Source organism: Rhinatrema bivittatum, chromosome 9 (assembly GCF_901001135.1).
Source record: "Rhinatrema bivittatum chromosome 9, aRhiBiv1.1, whole genome shotgun sequence".
In the NCBI taxonomy this organism is placed as follows: domain Eukaryota; kingdom Metazoa; phylum Chordata; class Amphibia; order Gymnophiona; family Rhinatrematidae; genus Rhinatrema; species Rhinatrema bivittatum.
In genome coordinates this window covers 3,563,510-3,584,114 of record NC_042623.1, presented here as the reverse complement: position 1 = coordinate 3,584,114, position 20,605 = coordinate 3,563,510, and the positions used below count along the sequence as shown (strand labels likewise).

At 42.5% G+C, this 20,605-nt stretch overlaps 1 protein-coding gene across 1 annotated transcript in view; it reads left to right on the top strand.

Moving 5' to 3' along the window:
- The window catches only part of PCLO (piccolo presynaptic cytomatrix protein), a 351,707-nt gene that overhangs the window by 65,210 nt on the left and 265,892 nt on the right, over window positions 1–20,605 (top strand). The window contains exon 3 of the mRNA XM_029615912.1: window positions 17,739–17,875. Within this exon, the coding sequence (XP_029471772.1) occupies window positions 17,739–17,875 (137 nt within the window). The remainder of the gene's footprint in view (window positions 1–17,738; window positions 17,876–20,605) is intronic.

Here is a 20,605-nt window from a genome sequence, read left to right as displayed (position 1 = left end):
CTAAAATTATCACACATTCACCACCAGACATTAAACCCACCACCATCTTCAAAAATAATTAGATACCTCTAACCATCTTAACAGTTTGTGAATGATGTATTTCTAAATTGAACTTATCTCCCTACAAAACCATATGCTTGAATATTAGTCCAGTATGCTTTACATACTCCACTGCCTTAACCACTAACTCAACCATCCTAAGGGCCTCAAAAAATTTTAAATAGTCCTTCTCTAGATAAGTTGAGCATGGAGGAGAGTTCCAGAGTCTTGGTGATAAATAAGAGTATCACCTTGAATGTAATTATATTGTGAACCATTGTGATCTTTACTGGAACGATGGTATATAAAATGCTTAAACAAATGCACAAATAAATAAATAAATAGGAGAAACATGTTTCCCAGGTTTTCTTAAAGTGAGTTTCTCTGATGGAAGGAAGTATTAATAGTTCGTACTGGGAAGAATGCAAGGTTCTTGAGGTATGTTAATGAATGATAAGTGCAGACAGATAAGAAAGAACTCCCAACGTAGAGCTTTAAAAGTCATGCATCCAATCTTGAATTGGATGTGGAACGATATGGGAAGGCAATGTAATTCAGAAAGAAGAGGAGTTACATAATCAAATTTAGATTTTCAAAGATCATCTTTGCTGCGGTATTTTGAACCATTTGAATATGTTTCAGTTGACTAGAAGAAAGACCATGGAAAAGGACATTACAATAATCCAGTCTTGAATAAGTGAGTGGGTAAGTGCTTAAAATCAGATGGGTCAAGGAAAGAGCTAAGTTATCGAACAAACCTAAGAAAAAAATATGAATTATATATTAAAGCGGTAATATCATCTTTGAATTTGAACTTTGCCTCAATCTTGACTCCTAATGTAGTGAGAACATCTTTGGTTTGGATGTTGATATCAGCCATATTAGGAAATGGTAGTCAAGAAGAGACTTTTTTCCACATGAACCATATTACCTCGGATTTATTGGGATTAACTTTATGTTTATGTGAATTTAACCAGTTCATGATCTTAGTCATTGAAAATAGAGAGTGAGGAGATTTCTGATCAATGCTGGTGATTATTTGAATGTCATTGGCATGCACAGCAACAAACCATTTGTAATCAATAGTTGCTCATCAGACACTGACACAACACCCCTTGATTAACCCACCAGCACACACTACACAATAAACCTACTCACCAAAACCCCCCATCAATGAGCTTTAATAAAAATGACAAACCCAAATATGTCCCTGAAACTGCAGCTCTGGTATATTCCGCCTCCCTGGCATAAGTAATATATTCCATGAACAATGCATCAAACATCAGACTTTGAAACCAACTCCTAGAATATTAAACATTTATCTCTCCCCTATACCTACTGATATACACAGCCCATATAGAGGTTGCTTATGAACTTCACAGTAGGCTCCATGCCATATGGCACTTCACTGCCAAAGAGTCAACAGCTCTCTACTGGTCTGCATCTGTGGCCAGCCTCCAGAACAGTGACCACATGCAATGAAAAGCATAATCAGCATTTGTACTATCAAACACCCAATACATTCCATGCCCAAACTATCACATTAAGATGCAAACAGCACCCCTCAAATTCACACAACAAGTTGTCTACCAATACGCACCTTGCTGTCTGTCTATTAACCACTTTGCCAAGAATATCACACCAAAATACTAGGGCCACCATTATAGGAAATAACTCCTAAAAGGTGATATTCCTGGTAGTCGTGACCAGCACCCAAAACTCAGGTCAAGAAGCCACATACCACAATCCCCAACAGTAAGTTCTGAAAACAATTCCAAATCACGAATAGATATTGGCTTATCTTACCAAACAGATGCTCCATTAAAGCTAACCAAGAAGATACTCTACATTTGTAAATCTCCCCTGATAAATGTGATAATGCCTGTTTTGTACTCCAGTCATAGCAGTTGATAAGCACCTTATGAAAATCTGGCCCCTAGGCATAACTCTACATGTAAAATTCAAAATACACACAGACTGCATCTACTATGATGTCCTTTTTTTTTTTTTTTTGCATGCAGAGTACTGTCCACTATCTCCTTCAATTTAAGTACTTTGTCTTCCGGAAACAAGAATCCAAGTCAATACCATGGAAAACCATCCAATTCACAGGCCCCTGTTTTGTACCCTTCATAATAGGAATGCAAAACAGACCCTCTACATGAAAGAAATGGCCCTTTATTTCCTCACAGGCTTCTGATGTCCCAGAATATCTAAGTAATGCACATTACTGTCCAATCATGCCACTTACAGTCACCCATTGTATGAACGTGCTAAACAATCTGAAGAATGCATTCAAAACAAAGCAATCCCTAAAATGAAAATCTAACAGTGGAAAAATATCCAGATGTATGGGCAAAAGCCAGAAAGCAGATCTAATATTCACCTTTGCCATCAAAGCTCCTTGGCCACCGTGACACAAGAACTGCCCTACTGAATCAAAGGAAGCAAAGAATGCCATACAAAACTCCTGAGGAACCACCAGAGAGGAGACTATCATCATCTCAAAAGGAGGCTTGAAAAATGAGCCTCAAGTCCTTCACAATTTCAACTCCTCCAACAATTTTTCTCAACTACCATCCCCCCGCCCCACAAGAGTTGAGTTTCCCCCTCCCAGACCCCTACCAAAGGACCAACATGAATCCTAAAACCACAATTAAAATCCTCAGCCAAAACCATGGCAGCATTCCTCTTGCAGAACTGTGGCAACTTTCACTACTTTGACCTCCCAGCTGAAGTGCCATCTCCCTGCCTGACTGTGAACGCAGAGCACAAGTAGTTGAACATGCAGTCCTGAAATGTGCATCCAGGCTGATTAAAGCCCCAACGGATGTCTGATACCATGGCAGCTGCCTTGACCACATCATTGGTGACCGCTGTACCTTAAAAGGGTCCCCAGGTGAAGACAGTGCCACCCCAGTCACCTGACCTGACCCCACAGTCTTATTAGTCATCTCGATAAGCTATAAGCTCACGTCCTGTGTAGCCCAAGACATAAATTTGTTTATCCTGAAAGTTCTCATCATAACTGAGCCAAGCTTCTTAATCCTTATGTCCTGCCAGCAATGCACTGTACTGCGAGGCATCATAGTGACCCATTACACCAGCCAAACAAAGAAAACACCTAGTGCAATTCAGTATTGTCCTAAGTACTTTCCTTTCTGTTGCCTGTAACCCGTTTTTCTATGCCTTCTTCTTCTCTTTCCTCTTACCCCTTTTACCCTGCAATAGATGGAATATGTCAGTGTAGTTCTGCTTCCGTAGGAATGCAACACTTTTCTCACGGTTCTGTGAGATTCATCAGGGCTGGGGCATCTCTATCACACCTTGCTCAGTCTGCCCCAAAACTGGACATGAAAATGAAGAAGACGGACTGGACCCAGATATCCCGGATGAACCACTTCTGCCCCACCAATGTCTGAGCCCCAGGCTCCAGTTTACCCCCTACAACCTGTCCCCTGTTGTCTTTCCTCAGCATCACCTTATCACCCCACCCCAGACTCATCAGGTTACAACACACTCTGCACTACTACAATTGCCACTGCCTCTCACTGTCCTGAGCCCTCCCAAATCCCCTTTTGCCTCATCATGTAATGCTCATCTTCCCTGTCGTGATTCTTCCAATCCTCTGGCTGAGATGTCCTGGGAGACTCCTCAGCCTCCAAAGTCTGCAAACACCTAGTATCACCCTGAAACAAAGAAACAGAAGACCCATCTTCACCTCTGCCAGATACCATCCCTTGTTGACCAAATCCCTCTTTCTGCAAACCAGTGATGAACCCCCACTGGGTAACCTGCTCCAACCTGCCAACCCCCAAACCAGACAGGCTGCAACAGAAGGAACTCTACCTCCTGGCCAAGAGGGCTCCTGGTCCAATGCATACCAAGTACCCTTGCCACCAAGGGTTGAGGTGCTTACCCTTGCCTGGAGCCTGCTCAATTGCAAGTACTATTCCCAAGACCTGCCTTTGCCCTTCTGCCACATTCATCCTCAAACACTGCCCCTACACCACTCCAGGACCTTAATCCTTACCCTACCCCCATCCATCTGGATGCCACTGTACCATAACTCCTTCCGTACTCGCAGACTAAAGGCCCCGTGAGCCCAGCGCCATGCATGGTGACCTCAGCCTCCTGAAGAGATGCTTACTATGCCTTCCCTGATTACCATCCTGCTAACTGACCCTGGGTTGCACTCTTTACACACTGCAGCTCTCCCATCCCACCCCCATCCATCCCATCTGCCTGCCATTCCTCTGCTCCCTCCCTTGCTCACCAGCCTTCCTCCCCTGCCCTGAGACAGACTCGACTTTCCAGAACCTCCAAGCCAAAAAAAAAAAATTTCCTAGCATCCCTTTTACATATCCAGGCCTGCTTTCTGCCCACTCTGTGGCAGCAGCCCACGACACAGGACTTACCACCTCTTTGACTGTGCACTGAGTAATTTTGCCATGATCACCTCCCCACACGTGTCCACGTTCAGCTCCTTTGCCAGCCTGACTACAAAAGCTGGTGCGCTTCCATCACAATCCTCTTCACTCACAGCGGAGAGTACTGGGTTGACACAGCAGAATCTGAGGCCCTGAAACCATGCAGATACTCACATTCCGTTGCTGAAATTTCAGCATCCTACTCTGTGGACTCCTGTGTTGCAACACCCATTACCCAACACCCTATCCAGTCTCTTTCTCAAACCAGCAGCTCCAACTATTGAAACAACCATGCCATGGTCTAGCGCCCCGTGCCACACCTACTACCTGATGTCTACCTCTCTCGGCCATGAGGTGAGTGTTGGAGCCAACTGAAAAAAGTGGCAAAAACAGTAGGAATTTATACGCGCTCACCTTGCTTTATATCACCAAAAAGGACCACCACTTCCCTTGCTTTCCTGTGACTCCAACCAATCCAAGAGCAGGGAAAATCCTATATGATTTTAAACCCCAGAGGAGCAAAGGGCCCTTCCCCAGGCAGGCCTCACGTGCCTCCACCACCTCCCACAAGAGGCTGCACAAGGCCAAACCAGGTCCCCACGTTATTTTGGGAAGCCAGGTCTATCCCATACAAAAAAAAATGCAAGCTGAAATCTCCAACAAGGAGCCTGCAGTGGTATTTTTATTTGATACCGAGGAGAGTAATTTTCAAAGCCGTTTAAATGGCTAAGAAAAAAAACATGTGTACCCCTGTCCAAAAATCTGCCTTCCTCAATGAGGTTAAAAATATGCTCAGTGCTGCAAACTATAAGGGACATTTATAGATCAGGAGAAGACAATAATGAAGATGGACTGCAATTTCAACTCTACGCACATTGGAGGTAATTTCAAAGCGTTCCATGTAAAAATGAGCATATTTGTATGGAAGTAGACTGTACTCGCGTAATCGGTATTTTATAAAGAGCAAAAATATGTGCATAATTTACGTTTCGTGCGCTCGCATAGAATAGGGGCGTTCCAGGGTGGTACCAACAGTTACATGCATAAATTAATTTAGAAGTCACTTATGTGCATACATTTGGCAATTTACTCCTGCTAATTATCAGGCATAATTAATATCAGACTTGTTAACTGTATATTATTGGCTGGGTGGGAGGTCTCGATGAATTGATGGGGGAGGGCTTAAGAACCAGGAGAGTCTTGACGACCTGGACAAGGTTCTGGGAGAACTGATGAAGTAATTGGTAAATCGGTTAATTTCAATTTCATGTGCATGTTTTAAAATATGGTGGTTTATGCATGTAAATCAGGCACATACGTCCTATATTTTCATGCACGTATATATTTTAAATAGGTAGGAATATTATGTGCATTCAATGCATTGCAAGTATTCGTGCATAAGCATACATGTGCACCTGTGTTGCGGGGTAGAAGTGTATGTATTTAATGCATGTGCATATGATTTGTGCGGGTTATAAAATGCTAGCATAGATCTCCATACGGCCATATATGCACATATATGCCACCAAGTGGAGTTATTTGAAAGTTATCTTCATAGTTTTCACTTTAAATAGTTCCTGCAGAAAAGCAAGTGCAAGTATTTGCATATAATTTTTACTCAGAACAAGTTTTCTAGCAAAAGTCTATCGGGCAGATTTTATATGCTCGGCGCACGTAAATTCCAGCCTTTACAGCAGTGGCCGAGCCTTATGGGCGCCGGGCGAGTCCTCCAAGAGGTCTGGCCACGCATGTAAAGGCCGGTACACGCTCAAGTGCTGGGCCTCTTGGAAGGGGCGGGCTGAAGGGCATGTTCTGGGCAGGGAGGAGTGGGGGTGGGCGGGGCTGGACAGCGTCATTGTTCACTGTCCCGGAGCCTCGCGCGCCAGCCGGCTGTTGGCGTGCACAAAGGTAAAAAAATAAAAATAAAAAATTAGATTCAGGGGTTGGGGAGGAGAGGGGAAAGGAGGTTAGGGAAGGGGGAGGGAACTGGGGAAGGCCGGGATGCATCACTGTGCGAAGCTTGCAAAAATCCTCCCCCACTTGCGTGCACATAGATTACAAAATCCAGCGCATGCATGTTCTAAAATCAGCGCGTGCATGTGCATGCGCTGGGAACTGTGCCCCGGGGACCGCACGCACATGCACAACTATTAAAATCTACCTCTATGTTCACTTTTGTTTTGAAACTTGGGGCAAAAACCGAGAATGAAAAGTACCCGCAGACTTTCTCCCAAAACTGAGGCCAATGTACTAAAATGCACAGAATTGTACAGGCTACTTTGTGTATTAAAACTGCTAATAGTGCACCTTGAAAAGGATAGTGTGCCCTGTTTGCTCTTTTAGCACAAAAAATATTACCTTTTCTTTCCCAAATTCCATTTACATGCATAGTTGAACCTTGCAAAACTTTATTTTAAATTATATGGGGTAGATTTTCAAAAAATGCACGTTCGCGTACTTTTGTTGGCGCACCAGTCGCAAACAAAAGTACGCTGGATTTTAGTAGATACTGCTAAAATCCTGGATTGGCGCGCGCAAGGCTGCCGATTTTGGGCAGCCTTGCGCGCGCCGAGCTGCACAGCCTGCCTCCGTTCCCTCCCCTCCCCTTCCCCTCCCTTCCTCTATCTAACCCACCCCCCGGCCCTATCTAAACCCCACCCCCTACCTTTGTCCGGGGATTTACGCCTCCCGGAGGGAGAAGTAAATCCCCGCGCGTCAGCAGGCCGCTAGCGCACTGAGACGCAACCCGGGGGCGGTTCCGGAGAGCGAGGCCACACCCCCGGACCGCCCCGGGCCGAAACCACACCCCCCGGGCCCACCCCCGAAACGCTGCGTCCTGCCCCCCAAAACGCCGCTTCGATCGGCCCCGCCCCCGACAAAAAACCCTGGGACTTACGCGAGTCCCGGGGCTCTGTGCGCGCCGGCAGGCCTATGGAAAATAGGTGCGCCGGCGCGCAAGGCCCTGCCCGTGTAAATCCGGGCGGATTTACGCGAGCAGGGCTTTTAAAATCCGCCCCTATTTGTTTTAAAAATGTATATACTGATTAAACTCCCTTCAAAGTGGTTTACAAATAGACATACATAAAATATATAAAACAATAATACAAAAATGTAACTACAAATCAATAAAATTATTAAAAAAAAAAAATCCAAAAAGCAGGAACAAAGAAATTACAGAGTCAAGTAGCACCGGATCATAACTAACTTGAAGGTTAAAAGATAGCTGGAACAAATAAGTTTTCAATAATTTATAAAGGTCTTAGTACACAGTGAATGTTTCAGTTGTTCCCATAGGTTGATCCTTCAGTAGAGAACGCCCAGTCATGAGATTCATCTAAACGTGCCGCTATGATGGAAGAACCAACTAAAAGCCACGACAGAGGAACGAAGCAGACACAGAGAAACAATACATTTTCAACAGGGCACGTATCCATGGAAATTTTCCAACCCTTTGAAAATAATGTAATATGGGCAGCCAGGACCAACGCTTCTGCCCGCGCCCGTACCTTTACAACGGAATAAATACACACACAACAAAGTTGGGTATCAAACAGGCCACAGCTTTATTACCAACACCCAGGAGCCCGAGCCAGATCACCATAACAATAAGTTCCCCCGCCACTGCCCAGCAAGACGGGCACACGCAGGCTATCCCAGCCTGTATGAAGTTGCATCGTTGGAGCGCATCCGATGACCCCGCCACCACCCAGCAAGGAGTCGTACCAGCAACAACTGCACCCATTTGTTCTGCTAGGAATCCCTGACATGACCCCTGTCAGGTCCCTCAATTTTTAACCAAGGCATAACCCCCCAATTGACTTGGGCTACTCGCCCCCCCCCCCTTTGTAGCTGCGACAACAGCCTCCCCCCTGAACAATGACAACAACCAAAAGGGGTAGGTGGGAGGGTTGCAGTGTCAGGCGCAGCAGCGAGCCGAGGAGACCACCCTGACTCCTCCCACTCCCATCTACCCCAGGCACGTGGGAACCAATCAGTTTCCCAGTAGCAGGTAGTTTGAATTCAAAACCACCAACCCCCCTGACTTACAGGCTGAATGCAGCCAATGGCCATAGGCCACAACAGCTTCCCTCCCCACCAAACCTGACCTGGCACCATATTACAAGGTCAAAAAACCTCTATTTCCCAACAAGAATATTTACGGACTTAAATTTTTGTTATTTAAATGACCTCATATATAGGCTGATAGTAATGCAATTACTGCATGATCACTTTAGCCATTGTGTACGAGGCTTAAGTATAATCATTGGTCATTCAAAATATTTTCTATGCGTGCATACACCTTTAGTGAACATAAAAATGTCTCTTTTTCAATATTTTAAATGCATCAATTGCAGTATTTCAGCTACTTAGCTCATCGTGAAGAAACACTAGTTTCTTCACACATCACCGGAGGACGGGGAAGAAAGACGCTGTACATAGATTAACTATGGCCCCATGAAGAAGATGTTTCCATCGAAACACGGACCGTGTCGGGCAGTCTGATTAATACCTCAAGTGTTTCTTCACGATGAGCTAAGTAGCTGAAATACTGCAATTGATGCATTTAAAATATTGAAAAAGAGACATTTTTATGTTCACTAAAGGTGTATGCACGCATAGAAAATATTTTGAATGACCAATGATTATACTTAAGCCTCGTACACAATGGCTAAAGTGATCGTGCAGTAATTGCATTACTATCAGCCTATATATGAGGTCATTTAAATTGTTGTGGGAGTCTCAGTTTAGTGGACCCTTGGGTCGACCTGCTGGAGACTGGGAATAGATGGTCAATGTCTCTAATGAATAGCAGGCTGGGAGGCAGTTGTTCAGGCAGGACGTAGATGCTCTTCACCCTGGAAGCTGGTGCTCCCCCGGGAGGAGCCTGTAGGAGCCCAACTGCTGGGACTTAGGCGGGTTGCGGATCAGGACAGGTAACTGGAACCAGACTAAGACAGTAGCAACACTGTAACTGGGTTCGGGTTCCGGAACCAGGCAGAAACTGTAGCAAGGCTTGGGTACTGGAACCAGGCAGGGACTGTAGCAGGAACGGAGCGACGAAGCCAAGCGAGTCACTCCGGGGCACAGCGCAACAGGAAACCGGGTGGCTAACCCGTTGCAAGGCAAGGACTGGATGGCCGCGGCCGGCTTATCAAGGCCACGGCGTCTGACGTCAGGAATTGGGCGAAGTCAGTACTGGCGGGAAATGGGCTAGAAAGGCGCCCAAGTGGCGCGCACGCGCCTAGGAGCAGGGCGTCTTCAGGCACCTTCGCGGCGGCGCATCCCCAGTGGGGACACCGCCAATCAGGCCACGCCAGGGCTCCGGAGGCGGGAGCAGGTCTAGGAACAAGGAGGTAAGGGCCTGGCCGCGGTGCTCGCGGCCAGGCCCGCAACATAAATAACAAAAATGTAAGTCCGTATATATTCTTGTTGGGAAATAGAGGCTTTTTGTCCTTCTATAATCACATATACTTCTTTGACAAGTACCTCGCCTCAAAAAATAGAGAGAAGTTTGGCGTTTGGGACCATATTACAAGGGCCAGGCAGGTATGGAAGCTGTTTTATCTTTGACTCTAGCAACCTTTGGCAGCCAATGTAGATCTCTTTTCTTTGGAGTAATGTGTTGTTCACTCCCAGTCAAAACATGAGCTGCAGAGCTGGGAACAATATGCAAAGCTTGCAAAATGAATAGAATGGATAATGACCCGTTAATCCGAAGACTAACGGTGCCCAATATTCTATAACGAACGATATATGAAGAGTCCCAGTGAACCAAATAACATCCGATACTTTCACATGCATTTCATCTTGCTACATCAGAGACAAATGTTTAATATCAAATATCTTTATTACAAAAGCATGCAAACATTTTTTACTCTCATGACACTGAGGAATATCACATTTTGAAATTTTGACATTTCAAAATGTTGTAAAATCAGAGATTGCTTGAAGTGTGTATATATATATATATATATATATATATATATATATATATATATATATATATGAAAAGCTATATGAAATGGCTAATTAAGTAACGACTGTTAGGTAGTTGTATTGTTTTGAAACAACGTGGTCATTATCAAGTCAGCAAGGTATCTGTGTTAGTTATTATATAGTAATTTTTAGTTAGTGGGGATGGATAAATGAGTTTTTATCTGACTATATGAGGGTAAAAAATGTTTGTATGCTTTTGTAACAGATATTTTGATATTAAACATTTGTCTCTGATGTAGCAAAATGAAATGTATGTAAAAGTATCGGATGTTATTTGGTTCATTGGGGCTCTTCATATATCTTTCATTATAGAATAGAAAATAGATAATGACCAACTGCAATGCAAAACTATGCAAAGCAGCTAATAAACCCTTCACAAACACAATTTTGCTAGAAAGATTAACGACCTCAGTGTAGTCAAAGTGTTGGTGAAATTTTCTGTAGGAAATCTACAACCACTGTTTTGTTACTGGGACTTATTTGCATAATAGCTCAAGCAATTCTTTGCGCTTTCTTAGATTGGCCTCAACATTGACCTCTAAACCTCTTAGCAAAGAACAGAAGTCCCGCAGAGCTTTCTGTGTGAATTTTTGCATACACACATTTTGCTATTCAATCTTTGAAATTAAAGCTTTGGCCAATAAATATGATATCTCAAATTTGTGCAAGAAAAATGACTTCCAGGGTTTTTTGCATTTAATTGAACTACATTTCTTAAATTCTAATGTTGATGTAACCGAGGAAAGAGAGCACTATCAGTGAGCACACTACACGGAGTATCTGTACAGTGCTGTGTACATCTAGTAGGGTTATAGAAATTGTAAACAGTAACAGTGATGAGCAGAACTGCAGAATATTTTTCTTCTTCAGTGAGCATTACATGATGCCTTACCATATGTCTCTCAGTTCAGTTTTGCTCTGGGGAAGTCCATATTTGATTCAGGGTTGGGGGTTGATGCAATGAGATGAGGATTGATCTGTTTAGGCCAAACAAGCAACACTTATGTAGGAAATCTCACTTTCATAATTTTGGATGACAGTAGTGAAAGTACATGCTTATTCTATAATATTGGTGAGAGAACCACATTTGTGTGGATATTGTTTCACTTGTCCTGTGATATAACCTTTCTGTAAAATGCAGTCCTCATTTAACTTGAGCATTTACAATTAGTGTTAAATATATATTATAATCTTTGAAATAGATTCATTTGCCATTTATACATTGAAAATAGTTTTCAAATTTACCTTGTGAATAATTGAGTTCTATACTGTGTGTATGTGTGCGCGAGCGTATTATACATATTTAATTTGAAAATAGCATGCATCCCTGGAATTGCATGGGGCAATGGAAACATTCCTGGTTATATAATCTACTTGCAAAATGAAATAATCAATTGACTGAATTTTGATTCTTTAACTCTCCCAAATATTATGTATAGCTAGCATATGCTAGTGCATATTATGATACAGATATGTTTTAAGCTTTATTTGGGACAGAAATGTTACCTGAACCAATTCTCTGTTGATAACGTAATGTCTCTCTGTTTGTTTTGGATAATTTTCCAGAGAATTCCTTTCATGATGGTAGGAGTACATTTTTCTGTTGCCCATCATATAGACAGTCTGTGTCATCACATTGCATGTCAGTTTTGTTCTTTATTAAGAAGTAGTTTGGGTTTCTTGATTGATATTGGTGATAATGTAAGTTATGTGATTAATAGAATTAAGAAAGATTGCTAAAGATATGTTATGCCGCCAGATTCACCTTGCTGGTAATGGTGGCTTACTTGTCACAATGTCCTACGTCAGCTTTTGAATGACCTTAGACTTGTGACAGGCCACCTTCAGCTTATAAAGATGCTCTCTATCTTTCATTCAAATTTGAAAAGGCAAAATGTATATTTTTTAAGTGAATACGTCTTTTTATTTAATAAACTAATCAATATAGCACTATTGAATCAATTTTTTATTTTCCTTAATCTGTAAAAAACGTTTTGTTTAGGTGAAAGGATATTCATGGTACTTTATAAACTGATAGGCTTAAAATTTAAATGACTTAAAGAGGACAAAACTATTTAATTGAAAATGTAATTCAACTGGATGATCAATGTTTCATGAGTGTTAATACTAGATTATCATTTCCATTTAATTGTCCTTTGTTTTTTTATTTCTTTTGTTGTAAGCTTGTGTTTTGCACTTTTAAAATTATTTCCATTGCAAATTTAGTTCTAAGAAATTTTCTCTTGTTAATAATGTAAATCTTTCAAAAGTGATCTGACCCTGTGTGGCTGCAGTTTGTGCTGGTGCATTGTAACTCTTCCTGAATAAGCTGAGGATGCAAATAGCAGGGCAGGGTATTTTACATTTTCTAACAATAATCTTTCAAACTTAATTGTGGTCCCTCATTATAGAACTTCTGTGACCATCATTTTACTTCTTAACTTGTCTTATCGAGACCAATGGTTTGAAATGGGAGTAGGGTTCCCCCTTTCTTCACTACTCTGATAACATTTATTAAAATAAACTCAATAAAAAGTGAACACGCCTGTACCACATAGCCTGTGTTTCCCACACCCTTTCACTGCTCTCATTCCACACCATAAAGCTGAAATGGTGACCCTAACTTGCAAGACCTGTCTTTCTATTTTAGCATAAAACACTTCAGATATCTGAAGTGCTTTCAAATACGTGTTCACATCAGATCAGGAGTGTGTCACACAGGCATTAATAAAACCTCAATATTGTGCAGGTTTCATTCACTTACCACACGAATGAACACAAGTGGACAGAGCTTGTGATAGGGCAGATTTCTACAGTGGGATTCAGGACTATTTGCAGACTCTTCTTTCTGATAGATCATCCAAACAAACACAGTATTTACGCAGTAATAAAATATCACAAAATTGTAGTAAAATTGTGTGAAAAATATCTCATCTTGACAAACAAGCACAGTATAAAATGCCAATCCAATATCATTTTCCTCCTCTGTTCTGCTTATAAAACTGTCCATCTTTAAATGTTAAAGTTAACTAGTAAATACTAGTCTATTTCTTTTAAGAGACCCTAAACTCTGCATCATGTCTAATTTTTTCTGACTGGAAGACTTTGTTATCCAGAATACTCATTTAAATAAAAATTCCCAAATATTTTTTTAAATAAAACAGTGTCCTAAGTCAGCTTCAAAAGATAGTGACCTTAAAAAGAAATTATCAGATACAGCGCTGTTGTGATTATGTGACTGCACTGTAAATCAAAATATAACAGGATCCACCAGGTAAACCACCACAATAACAGCAGAGCCAGAAAGGAAGGTACCAAAACAGGAATTAATTTCAACAAAAAATTGTTCGGGAGCTCTCATGAACATGGGATAGAAATGTCTGCAGACTTGTACCTACTACAGCTTTCTACAAAGTTTTCCGAAGAATCATCAGCAGAAACACGCTGTTTGCACCCTACACAGGACATGTTTCAATAAGTGCTGGGCTGGCAGATATATTTTTACAGATAGTTTTAGTAAATTTTGATTTTAGGCAAAAGAGTGAATTTGTGTGCGGGAGCCCAAACATGACCATTGAATATTACGAGGTGAATTTTCAAAGCACTTTTGTGCGTAAAATTAGCATATACCCATGCAAGTAGCTTATGCTCACGTAATCGCTCTTTTATAACCCTTAAAAGTCTGCACGTACCATAGGTTTGTCCACATGTGTGCGTGTGAAAAAAGAGGTGCTCTGGAGTGGGGCCTACAGTTAGGCATGTAAGATGCTATTTTATACTTGTGTAATATAGCACCTGCTAATTATCTGGCGTAATTGATATCAGGGTTGTTTAATATCTACTATTGGCTGGGTCTAGGTCTGGGTAAATTGTGAGGAGCTCAGGCAAAACAACCAGGAAGGTTTCAATGATCTGGAGAAGAACTGGCAAACTGGTGGAGAAACCAAAAAACTAGTACTTTTAATTACACAGGCATGTGTTAAAATATACTGTCCTCCATACCTAAATCCGGTTTTATGTGAACAAATGCTGGATTCTTTCTGCTTGTAAAATATTCACAGACGTATTTTGAAAGTTATCCTTACAGCGTTTAAGTGCATTTTGAAAATTAAAAACTAAAAATTATACAATGGGCAGCAATAGAAGCGCTGAAGAGTAAAAAACTTATGGGTTGGTGAATTGTTCTGTTCCATGTTTATAAGGGTCCCCAAACAAATGTTTATTTATTTCAAATATTTATTACTCACCCCTCCATAGTTAGAGGGTACATAATACTTGTAAAAGAATGTACAATCAAATAAAAAAATAAAATAAAACTGCAAAAGAATAAAAACAAAGCAATAGCATCAAAGGCGACCATATCAAAAAATCAAAGCGTAACTGAAAATGACAAATTAACAAACATTAAAGGCCAAATTGTCAAAGGCCTACGAGTGCCTATATTGGGAGATACGCGCGTGGGAATTTTCAAATGCCCGCAGCCACGCACGTATCTGCCAGTACGTACAGAAGAAAGGGTTTCTGAAAAAGGGGCGGGGTCTGGGCAGGCCAAGACAGCGCCATTAGGCACTATCCAGGAGCTGACCGGACCGCATAAGTTGCTGCTGCTCTGGACTGCGGGTAAGTACAAAAGCAAAAACAATCTAGGATAGTTAGCGGGGTCAGGGTTAGAAGGGGAAAAGGGAGGCAGGTTAGGTAGTTCCCTTCCAGTCCGCTCCTTTATTGAAGCAGAGTGGGAGGGAATTGGGGAAAAGGTCTATTCCATTCACGCGCACATCTACTAAATTCCCCCCAACTTATGTACGCACGCCGATATAAAATTGTACGCATATGTGCATGTCGATAGTGGATTTTATAACATGCACGCGTTGACGCGCAGTTGTTATAAAATCGGCGCATCCATGTGCGCACGCCGGGAACCGCGTAGAGATTTGAAAATCTACCTTTAAGAGGACAGAGGACTGAATGCCAGCCTGAAGAAGTGGGTCTTAATGGCCTTGTGAATTAAAGCCAGAAGCAAATTCCACAGGGAAGGGCTGGCTGTCCAGGATGCACATTCTCCAGTCTCCTCTTTGTGGAAAGTAATTAGGGGTATTTTAAAAGGCATTTTCAAGCAGATACTAAAACACTAACAGAACTCATTATAAGCTGATCTGGGAAAAGTATGTGAGAAAAGCTATTTCATGAGTAGTTTTACCTGTACTGAGCAGAAGCATTCCAGGAGATGGAGTCTGGGTGGGATTAGCATTTGCACACATAGAGGTGTATATTCAAAAGACGGATAACCAGCATTTTCAGCCACTGGCCGGATAAGTTGGGGCGTTCCAGGGGCCAACGTTAAGATAAGTATATCCGACTAACTTGAATGTGGACCTCAAACTTTTTGATTTTGGAAAGTATGTACATAAATTTTCAAGAAAAATGTGTGTGCACTGAATCCTGTAGCAGGAGTAACTTGTGTAAGTCCTGGTGGGAAACTTTTCACAGATGTTCCCTTTGAAAAGTGGTGTATCCTCCATATGTTTTGGTACCGTCCTTTTGGGCTTGCTGTACTTCTGTCCCTGTATTAGAACTCAGGAGAAAAATCACAGCCATCAATACTGCCTGCAAAATCATTCTGAGAAAATTCAGATTACTATGAAATAATTGAAAGAAATTGTACTGGTCTCCAGGCTATCTGTTTCCAAAGGTAAAAATCCTGTGTCCCAGGGAATGGGTCATTGCCAAAATTTAAGTTCTTATTTTCAGTAGTTATTCAAAATAAGTTAAACCTGTTTGAAGCATCACAAAAATGAATCCCACATAAGGAAATATCATTATATTGCCAGCTGTCATCCAGGGAAACCAGGCATATGTGCAGCCTAGAAGAATAATTTACAATACTTCCTGATGAAGCTAGCTGTGAATTCACAGTGTGATGGCCCTGTTATCTATTCAAACTTATGGATAATCCGTCTCCACATTTTGTAAGTAGTTGTCATTCCCCAATAAAATCAGTTTTTGTGAGTAGCGACATGTTTCAGAGACTCCAACATGCATATAGGCGATAATTAAATCCTATGAAACCACATGGGCGATATGAAACAGAAAGACAGAGCATGACAACAATTAAAGACCCATCCAGTCTATCCATCCTTCTCAATTGCATAATCCCTTTGTATCCCTCAGAGATCCTATCAGAATTTTCTTAAATTCTGATAGGTTTCTTGTCTCCACCGTCTGTCCCCATAAGCTATATGTTAAAGACTAGTGACCATTTGTGTAGCCGCCCTCTGGACAGACTGCACCGGTTTATATTCCTTTGAAGGTTCGGTCTCCAATTGAGGTCTCACTAGGTATTTATACAGGGGCAATATCGCCTAATTTTTCTGCTGGCTATTCATCTCCCTGTGATCCCAAATATCCTTCTGACACTTCACACTAGCTGGACTCTATGGATGCATCTGAACTGAAACTTAAGTAATCTCCAGTTTCTTATGTAATGCACTGGGAACTTCCCAGGTACTGCTACCTCTTCCAGTAATACATCGTCAGTCGTCCTGCACTTTTGAGATGTGTTATTGCATACTCTCTCTCGTTTTGTACAGCTCATTCCTGTGATTATTAGGGATCTCACTGAGCGCGCCTCTTATACAAATCCCTTTTAGGGCAGGATTATGACAAACGTTGCTTTTCAGTGCATGAGAACATTTGACAGCTCTGAAGAAGACATAGTGGCAGAATAAGGGACCTGTTTGATCTCCCATTCAAATTTATTCAAATATGAAGCATTTTAGAGGGAGAGATTACAAAAGAAGAGAAAGCATTTTGATCTCAGTAGGAGGTTTAACCATGAAAGGGTTTCAGTCTTAGAAGTTGGAATTATCTGCCTTTGTCCTGCTCCAACCAGGTTTGACCATAATAAATGTACAATTTAGACTATGATTTTGTGATTTATATCCAGCCATACCTAGGTTCCTGTAGACTACTTGATTTTGGATTCAGTTTTTATAAAGTCTAATCTGCCACCTCTTCAAACACTGGCTTACCTGCATTTATTGATCACATGGTCTCAGCATGCTGAGTTGAATGACATAATTAAATCTTCTTTTGCTCATCTGCCCTTTCATCTAGTTACTCCATACTTGCCTGAATGTCTCTACGTCTCTGGTTTTGCTTGAGCTGCATGGCCAATTAATAAAAGCTCTGCATGTTTGCCGTGTGCCATCTGTCACCCTCTTCTAACTGCTGCGTTCTGGGTCGGAACATTTGACCTTTCCTTGGTTTTCAAAGCCTATCACCTGCGCCGGGAAGAAACCGATTGGTTTGACAAACCCAGGGAACCTCGTCTGGAGAACGGGCATGGTGTCGACAGAAGGCTACCAGAGAAATTGTCCCATGGAAGACCAACACAGCATCAGCAGGATCAAGTAAGGCTTTTATGCTGAGCTATTTAGTTAGGTTTCTAATAACTTTGTTCAGTTTGTAAGATATTTGTATGCATGTTCTTTTTTTTTTTTGTCACTCCCCTCAACCACCATCCCAAAGAGCCTGCCAGGCACCACTAGAACCTTCCACCTTGAGGACTGCAGGAAAGTCTCCATTGAGACCGTCCCTCAACATTGCTGTTTGAATGGCAGGGACAGTCCTCATTTGCACTCAGGATTGAGCACACCGCTGCTGCAGGACGTCCGAGTATTGCCAGTTCAAATCAAGTTTCAAGGGCTTCATCTTCTACGGCAAGGTTCCTTTACTTCTGCTTCCTGATGCAGTACTCATCATCATTCTGCCAGTGTAAAGTCTCCAGGCACTTTTCAACCACAGAATTTACACTCATTTTTAAAAACTCTTTATTTAACAAATTTTAGGGCATACATAAAATTAATACAGTAACACCAAACAAATTCAACAAATAGGACACAACAAACTTACACTGTCACTCAATCAGAGGTCATAAGTTCACAAATCAAGCAAAAGAAAAAGTATCCGCTCACATACTTTTGAAAATTATTCTGGAAAACTATGGGTACCCAATTACACCTGCTACGCCCAGGGAGGATAACCCTGAGCGCCCCTATATATATATATTTATCTGACTGTGTGGAGACCTGCTACAGTATTTAATAACATATGAATCGGTGTGCACAGATTATAAAATATGCATCTGTATGCTTACACGTGAATTGAAAGGGTGTTTTTACAGTAAATGCATTGAGCACCTGAGCTTTTCCTGCCCATTATACGTTTACTTATTTCATTTTGGCACGTCAAAGTGGATTTCATTCAGGTACTGTAGGTATTTCCCTGTTCCCAGCAGGCTTACAATCTGTAGCCGAATTTTAAAAGCATTGCTCGCGCTAAAAGGGCCCTGTACACGAGGGGGCCGCACATGAGTGATGCAAATTTTAAAAGCCGCTAATTATGCACATATATGCACATGCATATATGTGCATAATTAGCTAAAATAATGGGGGGGGGCAGGGCGATGGGTGTCCCAAGGCGGGGCCATTATGCACATAAAGCTGTATTTTAAAAGCATCCACCACAGCACGCAGCAGCCTCTTAGCCGCGTATATTTACTGTTGCTCCTGTTGAGGTGTAAATATGCAGAAATCTCTGATTGGGTGAGGGGTCTGGATCTACTGGGGGGGGGGGGGGTGCAGTGCAAAGTGAAGAACCAGAGGATCCGAATAACACCGATTGGGCAAACTGGTGGACTAATGGGTAAAAGTGGGAATGACCTTCACATGAGCATATTTTAAAACCTGCTTCCCTGTTCACATTAAAGAAGACAAATCCTTAAGGAAGAGACATTCTTGATGTTTGCTCGAGTAACTGCTTAAAATTAGCAGCATACATATATGTGTTAGGCATATTTTAAATCTTATCGGGCGGATTTTAAAAATCCGCCCGGATTTATGCGAGCAGGGCCTTGCGCGCCGGCGCGCCTATTTTCCATAGGCCTCCGGCGCGTGCAGAACCCCAGGACGCGCGTAGGTCCCGGGGTTTTCAGAAGGGGGCGTGTCGGGGGCGTGTAGGGAGTGGGGCCAAACGACGCGGCGTTTTGGGGGCGGGGCGTGGCATTTCAGGGGCGGGGTTTCGGGCCAGGGCGTTCCGGGGGCGTGGCCGCGCCCTCCGGAACCGCCCCCGGGTCCGGTCTCGGCGCGCGTGGATTTACGTCTCCCTCCAGGAGGTGTAAATCCATGGATAAAGGTAGGGGGGGGGTTTAGATAGGGCCGGGAGGTGGGTTAGGTAGAGGAAGGGAGGGGAAGGTGAGGGGAGGGCGAAAGAGCGTTCCCTCCAAGGCCGCTCCGATTTCGGAGCGGCCTTGGAGGGATCAGAGGCAGGCTGCGCGGCTTGGCGCCCGCCGGCTGCCCAAAATCGGCAGCCTTGCGTGCGCCGATCCAGGATTTTAGAAGATACGCGCCTGCTGCGCAAACAAAAGTACGCGATCGCGCAATTTTTCAAAATCTACCCCTATGTGTGTAAATGCATGCATGATTTAAGATTCCATAGAAACATAGAAATGACGGCAGAAGAAGACCAAACGGCCCATCCAGTCTGCCCAGCAAGCTTTCACACTTATTTCAACAAGTAAGCTACTCCCATGCTTATTTGTTACCCAAACTATGCAAGTCAGTCCTTGTTGGTTGTTGTCTGAATGTAAATCCTCTTATCTTCATTCCCCCTGCCATTGAAGTAGCTATATTGGATATGCATTGAAAGTGAAGCATCAGGCTTAATTGGTTCGGAGTAGTAACCACCCCAACAAGCAAGCTACTCCCATGCTTATTTGTGAATGCAAATCCTTTTTCGCACATTTCCTCTTGCCGTTGAAGCATAGAGCAGTGTTGGAGTCTCATTAACCGTATATGTTTATTGATTAAGGTTATTAATCATTGGTAGTAGCCGTCATTCCCGCAAACCACCCCCATACCTTTTCTCTTCATTCACATCCTCAAGACTTTATGGATCCACAGTGTTTATCCCACGCCCCTTTGAAATCCTTCACAGTTTTGGTCTTCACCACTTCCTCCGGAAGGGCATTCCAGGCATTTGCTCGCACACCCGTACACGCATGTATGGGCATGTGTGCGCTTGTTTTAAAATTAGTCTCTATGTTTGTACTTGAGGCAGTGGAGGGTACAAGGAGTGTCAAT